The 12,241-nt window shown below is 41.8% G+C and overlaps 2 protein-coding genes across 7 annotated transcripts in view; both read right to left on the reverse strand.

Annotated features, from left to right (window-relative positions):
• The window catches only part of GSTO2 (glutathione S-transferase omega 2), a 28,124-nt gene extending 25,711 nt beyond the window's left edge, over positions 1-2,413 (reverse strand). For 2 of the 5 annotated variants that reach the window (XM_081543276.1, XM_081543285.1), the window contains exon 1: positions 2,165-2,413. The gene's annotated coding sequence lies outside the window, so the exon portion shown is untranslated. Of the gene's footprint in view, positions 1-1,974 lie in introns of all 5 variants that reach the window. The other 3 variants (XM_081543296.1, XM_081543262.1, XM_081543268.1) reach the window with 2 other exon arrangements.
• Positions 2,414-3,430: 1,017 nt separating this feature from the next.
• LOC145526803 (glutathione S-transferase omega-1-like) lies at positions 3,431-11,898 on the reverse strand. 2 transcript variants are annotated; one of them, XM_081543310.1, is made up of 6 exons: positions 11,685-11,898; positions 11,419-11,527; positions 7,826-8,048; positions 7,125-7,223; positions 4,441-4,547; positions 3,431-3,661 (listed from the first exon to the last, which is right to left on the reverse strand). In XM_081543310.1, exons 1-6 carry the CDS (start codon positions 11,716-11,718, stop codon positions 3,508-3,510), a joined length of 726 nt encoding a protein of 241 aa, XP_081399436.1. In that variant the 5' UTR covers positions 11,719-11,898; the 3' UTR covers positions 3,431-3,507. The 2 variants fall into 2 exon arrangements, with proteins under 2 accessions (XP_081399436.1, XP_081399447.1); XM_081543321.1 differs by lacking the exon at positions 7,125-7,223.
• Positions 11,899-12,241: the final 343 nt, after the last annotated feature.

A 12,241-nucleotide genomic window follows, 5' to 3' on the forward strand; every position in this document is an offset into this window, starting at 1 on the left:
CACTGCAATTGAGCTTTGCCTTGCACATCAGAATTAAAGTTTAACTCAGAATGCTTATTTCACCAGTTACCTATTTAACAACAATTGAATGGGTTGAATGCTGCAAGTTACATTTCAGTTTTTAATCTTACCACTGAACAATATGGTTACCCCAGAAAGATTTTAATTATGACATTTAAGTTTAACCCTATTTTCTCTTTGAGACTTAGTAAGTACCTCTTGGAAATCCTCTTTGCAAATTTCCCTTGTTTGTTATTATATCATGTTTACACCTCTTTAATACTGAGTCACTCAAGCAAGGAATAAATGGTAATTAGGCTACATTAAACCTACTGCAAATTGGTTTCCAGAGACCTGAAATATGATCGGATCTGTTTTGAAAATGTGGAGATCTTCAGTCCTGGGTGAAGATGTCTTAAGCTTTCTAGGAAAAAAAGTGCCACCACAGAAATAATCTTTTCACTCTATTAATATGAGTCTCTGTTTTGAGGAGAGGAAATGGGGTTTGCATTTTGCAATTTTTCAAAATTGTTTTGTCATACTAATCTCGGATAGTGAAAGAACTTGGAAGACATTCTTCTTAATATTTCAGAAGCTTGATTTACATGACAGATTATGTTACTGAGAGTCCCACTATTGTTCACCAAGTTCAAAGAGTTAGACAAGTAAGGGAAAAGGCTCTTTCTCAAATGGGCCTAGATTTAGGACTTGTTTCCAAGAAGTTAGGATCATAGAGAATCTTGTGTTCTAATGTCTCTGGGACATTAAATAAGATTACTAAAGTTGTCAGTGGGAGAAGCGTCCTCTTTCCAATGGGGCAGGGTCAAAGGAGACTTTCTAAGTACTTGATTCTCCTTTCATATCACTATTCTATAACTTATGGGATCAAAAATAAATTGTTTTCCACTTGAATAAGCAATGGCAGATCCTAAAATAAGCCAAAATCAAACATTTATAAAATCAAACAAAACACACTGGGTTTCGAAAAGGAATGTCAACACTTCTGATATAGCCCAGGCATAATAGCAGTGTGTCAAAAAGGTGGATACAGTCCTCTTCCAGCTCACTGTCTAAAACCTAAAAGTTGATGAGTGAAGAGTCTGGGGCAGAGGTATATTCTTATTTTCAGAACGATCTGAATGACTATAAGAGTTCAGGCTGGATTTGAATCTCCTTTTCAGCATTTATTAGCTGGGTGACCCTGGACATATTGCAACTTTCTATGCCTTAGTGTTCTCATGTGTAATTCCAAGCCAGTGGCACCAATACATCATGTGGTTTGGGGAGAATTAATTCAGACAGTGGATGACAAGCCTGTATTACCTAGGATCGCTCTATTACCTATTAAGCATTCAAGAATAGCTACTATTTTTATTATTTGAACGTAACATGGAAGACCCATAGTTCTGACAAGACAGAACATTCCTGGGGACCAAATGCCCCCGACTGCCAGTGCCCTGTGCTGTGCTGTGCTTAGTCGCTCAGTAGTGTCCGACTCTTTGTGACCCCATGGACTGTAGTCCACCAGGCTTCTATCTCCATGGGCTTCTTCAGGCAAGAATACTGGAGTGGATTGCCATGCGCTCCTCCAGGGGATCTTCCCAACCTAGGTCCCTACAATGTAGCTAAAATAGCGGTACCCAATGCAGGGCTGACAATCAGTGATATGGGGTCATCTTTACTTGTCTTAGTCAAATCAGAAAATAGACAACATTTCCCCCCGTTAAGTTAAAGGTATTCGCTTTAAAGACCTGTTTCTTATTCTCAGAATAGCTTTTTTTTTTTTTTTTTTTGATGTTAAAATCATTGATGAAACTTTGGTGAAGACAGTTGGGCTTTCGTCTAAAAGTGTTACACAAAATTAAAAATCGGCAATCCCATTCTGGGTCTCCAAATTCGTGAAAAATCTCAAGATTCAGAATTGACCTCAAACCCCTCTCCCCTTCAAATGCTACGCAGGCCCCGGCAACCCACCCTGTGCAGGCAAAATGACAGAAGTCCCCGAGACACCTCCCGGCGCGCGGCAGACGGAACCGGATACGGAGCGGGGGTGGGGGGGGGAGATTGGGGGGAATAGGTCGCAGAGACTGGCGGGGCCCAGGCGGAACCCGCCCCTTGGAACGCGACTCTATCCCCCAATTGGCCGCGGCGCCCGGAGCTTCACCAATCCTCCAAGCCTTTGGAAGCGCTCCAGCCGAGCGGTGCAGAGCTGAGCTAATGGGCGGCCGCGTTACAGGGTCCTGGGTACCGGAATCTTGTATCCCGACGGGTTTGTGGCTGGTCAAAGTGGAAGCCGAATAGTGGCTGGTCCTGGCACATCAGCGCCCGGGTCTACATCCGACTGAAGTCCGCCCGCAGCCGACCCGGGCTTGTTGGGTGGGGCAGGCGGACGGCAACAGAGATGGGTCAGCCCGGAGCGTGGGCATTGGTGGCGGCGGAGGTGGGCGGCTGGAGACCTTTTGTGAAGTCAACTAGTTCGCTGCTGCTTCCTAGGGTGCGGCCCCCAGGTCGCCTGCATCACCATAGGGCGAAAGACCCATTTCATATGTGTACTCCCGGGCCCACCTGGACCTATCGTATCGGAAATCCAGGGGTGAGCCTTAGGGGATTGCTAGGTGCTCTTACTTTTTTAAAAGAGTATGAGGGCAGGTTGAAAGCCTGCTCCCTAGTTCTGATGTAAGAGCCCTGTACTGGGTATGTTCTCCAGCACCTTAAGACTTCAGTTAACCTCAGGACCTTAACTGAATAATATGTAGAATGAAATGATGCTTTCCGACCTATTTTCTCATGGAGGTGATGTGATGGTAGAAAGTGAATAGTGAGAAGCCCAATGAGCTATGGAAGAGTAAAGACGACATTAGTATTTCCGAATTACTCTTTCAGCGTTAGAATGGATGTGACCTCAGCATTTAGTTATATACATGGAACACCTTTTGTGCTGGGCAGCGTAGGATTTGGTAGGAAGGATTTTGAAAGGGTTAGTGATTGAAGCCTGAGAGAACCAATAGGAGACCACCTAGTCACCTGGCTTTGAGTTAATGTGGGTCTGGACTTAAGTGGCAACAGCAGTCATTACTGCTGTATTAAAGGCATGAAACGGAGTCAGACATGGAAATGAAAGAATGAGGAATTGAAAAGTTCTTAACTCAGAGCCTAGAAGACAAACTTGAAAGGGCATCTCTTGTAATGACAACACAGTATCCATGTGGAAATGTCCTATGGGCAGTTAAAAATCCAGATTGACTTCCAGCTCTCACTAGAGGTGATTTAGAAATTTTCAGCATTGAGTGTGATAGAACCCTTAAAGTCATTTGAACACGCTGAGACAGGAAATGTGTTTATATTGCTGCAGGAGGGCCTTGAGGAAAGCCCACCATATGGCCAAATTTGGTGTCAAATCAGAGATGATTCAATAAAACATGAGAGCAAGTGGTAAAATAAACCATGGTATTATTCATATTAGTGAAGGAAAGTATCAGGTATGTCTTCATTGCTGACTTGTCCCCATCAGAGTCCATAGTCACAAGCCTCAGGGCTGTTCTGCAAGTAGAGGTTGAAGAAACCTTGAAAGGTCTTCACATCAGTGAGGAGAGATGATACTGTGGGATCCTCCTTCATGGCTGCCATCCACAGCTTAAGAGTTGGAGTGTGGTCTACACACCTGTGGGAGATGGAAATAATGAAGGGATGAACAAGGCTAAGTAGGAAGGCATTGCAAGGGCTTCTATAACTCTGCAGTTTCATATCATTTTCCTCTAATCTTTTCAAACAGTTCTTTAGAAATACTTCTTTAAGATGTGCATAATTATAAAATATGAGATTTGGAAGATATTGTAGAGGTCCTTGTTTTGTGGAAGAGGAGTCTAAGACTAGAGTGAAGTGACTTGCTCGGTTAACCTGAGAACTTGTCCAAACTAAGACTGATAGCTTTTTAAAATGAGATTGTGAAAGACAATCAAGAACATGACATATTTATTACTCTGTGGTCAGACTGTGACTAATAGCAACTGAGCAGCTCTAAGTTTTAGGAAATGGGAGTAAGCCAAGGTGGCTACTAAACTTCAAAACATGGAGCTCGGCAAACAGTGTGGGACTCTTGCTGGTAAATGGGAGGTGGCGTTGGTCACACAATCCTGCCTGACAGCCTTACGAAAACGTGCATCCTTATGGATTTTTAACCAGGAGGGGAGAAGTAAATCACCTTTCAAACATTTTACTACCTGTTACAGAATTCCCCACCCCTGCCCAGCCCAGAGATGGGAGAAAATGGTGAGTGTAGGTATAGGACATGCTCTGGAAAGTCCAAATCTCCTCCTGTCTGCTGTTCCCATTCATGTCAACTGAATGAGATACATTAATTTTTGTCTATATGAAAGGTTAGTATATATTATTCCAGTTATCATTGTCCTAAATTATGCAAAAAATAATCAAATGTCTTACTCATTCAACTCCAGAGCTTCCAGCCGTTCAAACCAGGGCCAGATGAGGTAATCAATCATAGAAAGAGAATTGCCACCAAAGAAGGTTGTCTTCTTATCAGTCAGAACCTGAATATTAAACAGCATAAGAATACTGTCCATCAGGACTAAAATGGATAAACTGTTCAGTAGTCATATGCTGGAACACTATACAAAGAATAGGAATGAACTATACACAACATACACAACCTCAGAAACTTGATATTGTATGAAAGAAGTCAGACCCCAAAGTGTATGTTATATGATTCCATTTGTACAAAGTACAGAAATCATCCAAAACTAATATTCTGTTTCTTGATATGGATGCCAATTTCATGGCTGTGTTCACTTTGTAAATTCAAGCTGTACTCTTATGCTTTGGGTAAATCTCTGCATATGATACATCAATAAAAACTTTACTTAAAATAAACTGGACATAACTAGATTAACTATTAAACAGTACCAAGTAAAATTCTTTAAAAACCAAGTACAAAAGTATATGTCTGAAATTTAAGGAGGTGAATTGATATTATGGTTTTGCAAACAGAAGATTGAGAATATTATCTGGCTAATAAATACCAAAGCACTTTATAAAACATCCATGATTTTTCTCAGGGCCCTTATAACATCCTGCATTGTAGATAGATTATTTATATCTACCTGAGTATTTATATTTGGTCTACTATCAAACCAGTCATCTGAACGGTATGGACTGCCTCTCAGTTTCTACCTCCCATACTGTTCAGCAGAGTGCCTTGCAGTTATTAGGCACTCAGAATTGTACAAGGAACCAACATTGTCTAGGTCTGTCATTAAATTATAGTGCCTGGTAATTATATTATGCATAAATAAAGTTAAGTATGATAGTTTCAGTCAAGGAAATACTCTCTCAGCAGCCTGAAACATGGAAATAGTACCACTCACTTTAATGCATGAGTCCTTAACCTGGAGTCTAAAACTAGATGGGAAGAAAATTACATGTCCCCCAACTAACCCCAAATTTAGTAGGTAGTATGTGGATTTTCTACTGCTTGGGGACTTGGCTCCTTAAACCTCTACTTTGTTCGAGAGTCAGCTATTGTTGTACATAGAGATTTTTCTAAATCAGGAAACATGATCCTCTTTCTGTCTGTATATATGAGAATATGAAATATGTAACTTTAAAGAAAAATGTAAATTATAAAACTTAACATTACAAATGAATTACAATTCATTACTGTCCAATTACAAAACTGGAATATAAAAATCCTGAAAATTAATTAACATTAAGGAACCTGAACTACTGATAAAAACTCTACCCCTATAAAAGACACCAGACTCAAATGTTTTACAGAAATTGCCAAACCCTATCAAATGGTTTCAGAACTTAGAAAACCAGATAAAGTAACCTGACTCATTTTATGAGTTGAGAAAATCCCTGATATAGAAACCATATAGCGAATTCCCTGGGGGTCCAGTGGTTAGGACTCTGTGCTTTCACTGCCAGGGGCCTCCTGGCATGGCCAAAATAACAAACAACAACAACAACAAAAAAAAACCCACAAAGACATGATAAGAACAAAGTAGTCTCTTTTATGAACAAATATGCAATAATCACATATCAACTAGTTTTAAAATATATATGAAAATCCATTGAAAGCAAGTGGGTTTTACACAGTAATACTGGCATGGTTCAACACCAGAAAAATCTGTCAATGCTACCATACCTATTCACCAGATTAAAGGGAAAATAGTCAGTGAATATTTCAGCAGATGTAATAGATGCAGACAAAATACTCAATAAAACCCAACACTCTCATGAGTTTTTAAAAATATTAGCAAACTAGTAATAGAACTTTCTTAGTAGGAAAAAAGCTTTGAAAAAATCTGCAGTAAATGGCAACCCACTCCAGTATTCTTGCCTGGAAAATCCCATGGACAGGTTTATAGTCCATGGGGTCGCAAAGAGTTGGACACGACTGAGTGACTTCACTCACTTTACAGTAAACTGCAAACTTACTGATAAAAGGTTAGGATGCATTTCCATACGAGACAAGAACTGTGTCTTCCCTCAGTAAAAACCTAAGGCTGAGTGTAAATGGAAGAGAATTCCATATAAAGGTCCAAATAGCATCTCTCCCACAAAGGAGGAAAAAACTACATCTGGGTTTCCCCAAGTGTCTGTCTAATGGCAGACTCTTGTGGGAAATGTTCATTATATAATAAACATTTTTATATAATTTTATTTAAGTTTTAATGTATAAAATAATTTTATTTATAAAAAGTTTATTATATAACATCAAGCAGAAAAAATGACTTATGTTCTGATTATAGTTATGTTAACGTTTTAAATATATGTTCAAGGACTGAAAACAAGCATGGAAAAACATAAACAGGTGTAAAGCTGTGGAAATTTGGTTGAAATTTTTTCTTAATATTTTGGTGTCAGTGCAATAAAAAGTTTTAAAAGCAGGTCCATGACAAAACATTTTTAGGTATTTTGGTTTGTATCTTAAATACAGTAGCTTACAGCTGCTATCTGTTGTAAACTAAAATTTCCTATTTGATATTATTTCTAATTATCTTAAAGTCATCTTGGAGATGGGAATATGAAGAAAAGAGGAGAAATGAGTGTGGGTACAATATATCACTTAACCCAATAAGAATTAAGGAGAAGGGATTGATTACCTTCTCTAGCTTGGTGATTTCTTTATGCAATTCTTCTTTTAGGCCAGAACAGTCTTCCTTATTTTGTGTTCTAAGAATCGTCGATATCAAAGGTGGTACCTAGACACAGAATAATTTCTTAGTTTATCAGTGTGAGGCTAACCATACTGACCCTGTCACATAAAGCAGGATAGAACCCTCATAGACCATGTCAGGGTATTCTATACACTTGAAATGTGCACCAGTTCCTGTTCACAGAGGTTATATACTGATCCTAGAAACAGTTTGGTCACCAAGGATGCTGTACTGTTCAGGATTTTATAAGCTGCAAATAAGCCATTTTGGTGAGTCTGAATCAAATGTATCTTAAAAGGACACTGAATGGCATGTACTGTACATGAAAGAGGACTTACAGACAATTTGGCAAAGTGAGGAGAAAGAGTTTTCTAGCAAGAATAGAGAAGAAGGTGGCAAGTTTGGGAAAAATAAAAATATTCACCATGACATGAATATAAAGTATTAGGAGAAGAGTAAAGAGATGTAACTTTGAAAAGTAAACAGGGTCCAGATTATGAAAGGACTCATAGGACATGTCAGAGCCGGCAAGAGCATAATTCTGTTTGTCTTTCCCTCCCAAATCACTGAACCAAGAGTGACAGCAATGATTCACCTTTAAAAACAAAGATATTTTAAATAGGAGCTGAAATTTCTTAAACGCACACCTTAGAAAAGGACTCAAAGACCATCTTTTGGCAAGCTTTCTCATAGGGATCACTTGGCAACAGCTTCTTCTCTGGATATGCTTCATCCAGGTACTCACAAGTGATGGCAGATTCACAGATCAATTGACCCAGACTGGTTTCCAGAACCGGCACCAGGCCTGCGGGATTCTTCTTGAAGAACCACTCAGGCTTATTTTTCAGGTTGATATTGATGACTTCATGCCTGAAAAACATAGAAGACAGTGAAGACAGTAACATTGTTCTTGTATTCCTGAATAAAATGTCATTGGTCCCATCACCCACTTAGCTGATCAGACCCCAAATTTTGGAGTCAGCGTGGCCTTGATTCCTTTCCCCTGCCCCCTCTTCCTCAAATCACATGGATCAGCAAGACCTGTCAGCTAGACCTTCAAATCACAGTCTGCCTTCATCTGCTTCTCAGCTTTAACACTTGCCACCAAGACATCACCTGCAACCTGGATCTCTACAGTAGTCCCACTGGCCCCTCTGCTTCCCCTGTGACCTCCCTATAGTTCATTCTCCACATCCATTTACAAAAGTAAATTGGATGAGGCCACCCTCCTGCTTACTTACAACCCCTCAAGTGCTCCTCACTGCAGTGAGGATAAACTCTAAACCCCTTTCCATGCCATGTGATCTGGCCCCTGCTTACCTGTCACGTTTCCTATGACTTTTGGTTTGGTCATTATGATCTGGCCACAATGACCTTTTTTTATATTCCTTGAATTACTTTTTCCATTGTACTGATGATATGTAACTGAAATTACTTTGCTCACTTAATTACATGTTTGTTATATCACCTGCCTAGAATATAAGCTCCAGGAAAGCAGTGATCTTGTGTGTCTTGGTCATATTCATAAACAAACATGTAAATCAGCAAAGTTTTAAACAGATTTATGTGCTATGAAAAAATATAAACATTTTCAGATAGGTACTCAGTACACAATAAGTGGAAATGCTTCAAGACTGTCAATTAGATACTCCATTTGGGACTGAGACGTATCTAATTGCAACAATAAATGAGCCAACTAATTGAGTTTGTTCACAGCCACTATATAGCATCAACATGATAAAATTAAATTCCTTTTGCTAATTTGAATAGAAAGCTAGTCATTTTTTATAAGAATATTAGAGAATCCAAAAAATTCAACCACAAAATAAGCTCCCAGATTAAATCTCCATGCATTGATATTTTTTAAAACTGCCACATGGGTAAATCACACTAAGTAAACCCATAAAGAAGAAACAGGTCAAGTCCAGACTATACTAAGACTGTTTTTAGATCTAACTTCTCTCTTGTCTGAGAGATTTTAGGGGAAATAAGAGGAAGGGAAGTTTCATATAATTTCTAAAGCTAGGTCCATATCATTGTCAAAGATGGATGAGTGTTCAATAGAACAGATTAGTTACTCAGAAATAATACACCCCAACATTTTTTGTTTCTTTCCTCCCCATCCACCTCAGTAGCTACAACTTGAAGTACTATTAAATACACAACCCCACCCTCTCCCCCATGGGAACAAAGGAATAGCCAGATTGAATACTGGCGTCTGTGTGTATGTATTACAGGGTTCGTCTGCTGACAGATTATTGTACACTCAGATACAATCCACTGCAAGAACAATGAGGTTCCCTGCCAATCAAGATTTCTGAAATTTCCTACTATGAAAAGAAAAGGTAAATCCTCGGCTTTTGTAATAAAGAAGGCTCTCAGAACACATATGCATTTTGGTAATCTTAGTAATGATGATCCAACAGGGCAACATACCTGCTGCAACAAGTTGGAAGATGCGTCTTTTAGAGAAGACCATGCTTTAGTAGATTCTACCATGTGGTAAAGTCTACCATCTCTCTAATCAAAGTCTCCTGGGACTCAAAACTAATCCATGAACATAATATGTTAGTTGCTCAGTCACGTCTGACTCTTTGTGACCCCATGGACTGTAGTCCACCAGGTTCCTGTTGTTTGCACCGTTAGGCAACAGTTACCACCCTTCACTCTCCATACACTCACTTTTATGATAAGATCACTTCAGTTTTCCTTTGGAAAACTGACCCAGTAAGATAAAGTTTTCGATCTAGAGTTCCAGAAGGGCACTAACCCAGGACTCTGGGCCTCCAAATTCAGCTGTCTTGATCCTGAACTTTTCAGTTGCATGAGCACAAGATATGTCTTTTTGCAATCCAATTGAATTGGATATCTGCTATGTATTGATAAATATTACTAAATGTTGAATATTTTGCTGTGTATTTAGAATCAGTTTCATCTAAAGACCAACAGTTACTCAAGTGATGATTAATCCAAAAATAATTTATTTTTTTTCTTTAGAATATATAGCTTACTTTTTTTTAGGGAAAAGTATTGCCTGCTTAATTCTCCCTCTAGAAGGCTAAAATTAGTTTAAAAACTCTAAGCTCATAGATGGAAAGTTTCTTTGGAATGGGGGTTATGTTTTAAACTCCCACATCACAGGTATTTAATGTCTGTTCAACAGATCCCAAAGGTCATTGGAAGAGAGGCAGTTCCAATCAATGGCTGTTCAAGTCAGAGAAAAGTCAATGACTTGAATATTTCCTGTAGATAACTAGTTTCTGTGTTGCTGCTGCTAAGTCACTTCAGTCGTGTCCGACTCTGTGCGACCCCATAGACGGCAGCCCACCAGGCTCCGCCGTCCCTGGGATTCTCCAGGCAAGAATACTGGAGTAGGTTGCCATTTCCTTCTCCAGTGCACGAAAGGGAAAAGAGAAAGTGAAGTCACTCAGTTGTGTCCGACTCCTAGCAACCCCATGGACTGTGGGGCTTCCCCTAAATCTGAACCTTTAGACACTGAAACTTTATTTTATTCAAAAACCCAAGCTATAAGAAAATGCACCATACAGTTAATTCAGCACTCTACCAGTAGTATGGTCAAGGTCTGGACTCTGTAGTAGGGTAAATTATCCACTATTCAGGAAAGGGCTATATCCTCAGAATAACAGCAAACAATATATAGATAAATAGGACAGGAATGAAGTGGGACGGAGAAGGCAGTTCAGAAGCAATCAGGGATGTGCCAGAGCTAAAAGAGCTGCTGCCTGTGATTCCCATTCCAGTGATCTCTGCATGCCACCAACTTTACTGGAGCCCCAGCTTTGCTGACCCATAAAAAACGAGATGTCCTCAACTGGTGCAGTCTGTGGCATTCCTTCCACTCCCCACCAGGGGAACAGAGTTCATAGCTTTCTATGCATGCAATAAGTCGCTTCAGTCCTGTATGACTCTTTGCAACCCCGTGGACTGTAGCCCGCCAGGCTCCTCTGTCCATAGGATTCTCCAGGCAAGAATACTGGAGTGGGTTGTCATTACCGCCTCCAGGGGATCCTCCCAACCCAGGGATCCAACTCGAGTCTCTTTTGTCTCCTGCACTGGCAGGCGAGTTCACCCCGCAGAAAGCTGAGAATAGTGTATTTGGCAGTAAAGGAATCTGTGGGGACCCTATCAGAGATTCTCATCACCCGCCCCCGGGCCTCTCCAAGCCTCCTCAAGCAGCTGGTCCTGGCCGGCTGGGAGCGGCCCCTGCCTCGGTTCTCACCGGATACCCTTGGCCGTCAGGACCAGGCGAGTCCTCTGGGCATACGGGCAGAACCTCATGCTGTAGACACGGATCAGGCCCTCGGGGACGGGCCCCGGGGGCGCGCTTCCTGCGGAGAGAAGCGGACGCGGTTACAGCCTGGACTGCAGTGGAGATATCCAGTCTCCGGCCGGTTTCCCGCGAATGTGAAGTCTCCTGGGCCGCTCGGCTCCGGAGCAGAACCCCCCCCCCCCAACACGCGTCGGATCACGGTCGGCAGGCCTCACCCTTGCCCAGGCTCCTCGCTGATTCTCCGGACATCTCACCGCCGTACAGGTCAAGCTGGCGCCGGGGTTTGCAGGCGAATTAAAAAGTCGGTCGCCCCGCCTTCCCTCTTTCCCTCCCTCCCTTTCAATCAGAAGTAAAGCAAACCCGCGCGCAGAAGGCCTCTGGGGCGGCCCTACCCCGCACCCTGCTGCATTCCCCACCCTCTGCAAGAAGGAACACGCCGCAGCCCGCTCTCGCCTGGTGGGCGATCACGGCCGGACGCCACCCCGTAAGCTCTGACGCAACGCCGGCCTTCCGGGTTTGGTGGGGGTTAAGTCTTATTTAAAACACCTCAGGTGGCGACTGTGCCAGAGTTCATCGTGCTGGCCAAGAGGTGCTGACATATCGAGATGCACAAATGACGCTCAAAATCCTCAGAGCCCTTCCCTGACCCGGAGGGATGGTGGCCTTCACTTTGCTGGCGAGTGGATCCACGCCCCACCCAGACCCTGACCTCCCACACCCGGCGCCCTGGCGGTGGAAGGCGAGCCCTGGCCACAGTCACGTGGCTCCGACT

The sequence above is a fragment of the Giraffa tippelskirchi genome, chromosome 2, assembly GCF_054371585.1.
Source record: "Giraffa tippelskirchi isolate mGirTip1 chromosome 2, T2T-mGirTip1v1.2.pri, whole genome shotgun sequence".
Lineage (NCBI taxonomy): Eukaryota > Metazoa > Chordata > Mammalia > Artiodactyla > Giraffidae > Giraffa > Giraffa tippelskirchi.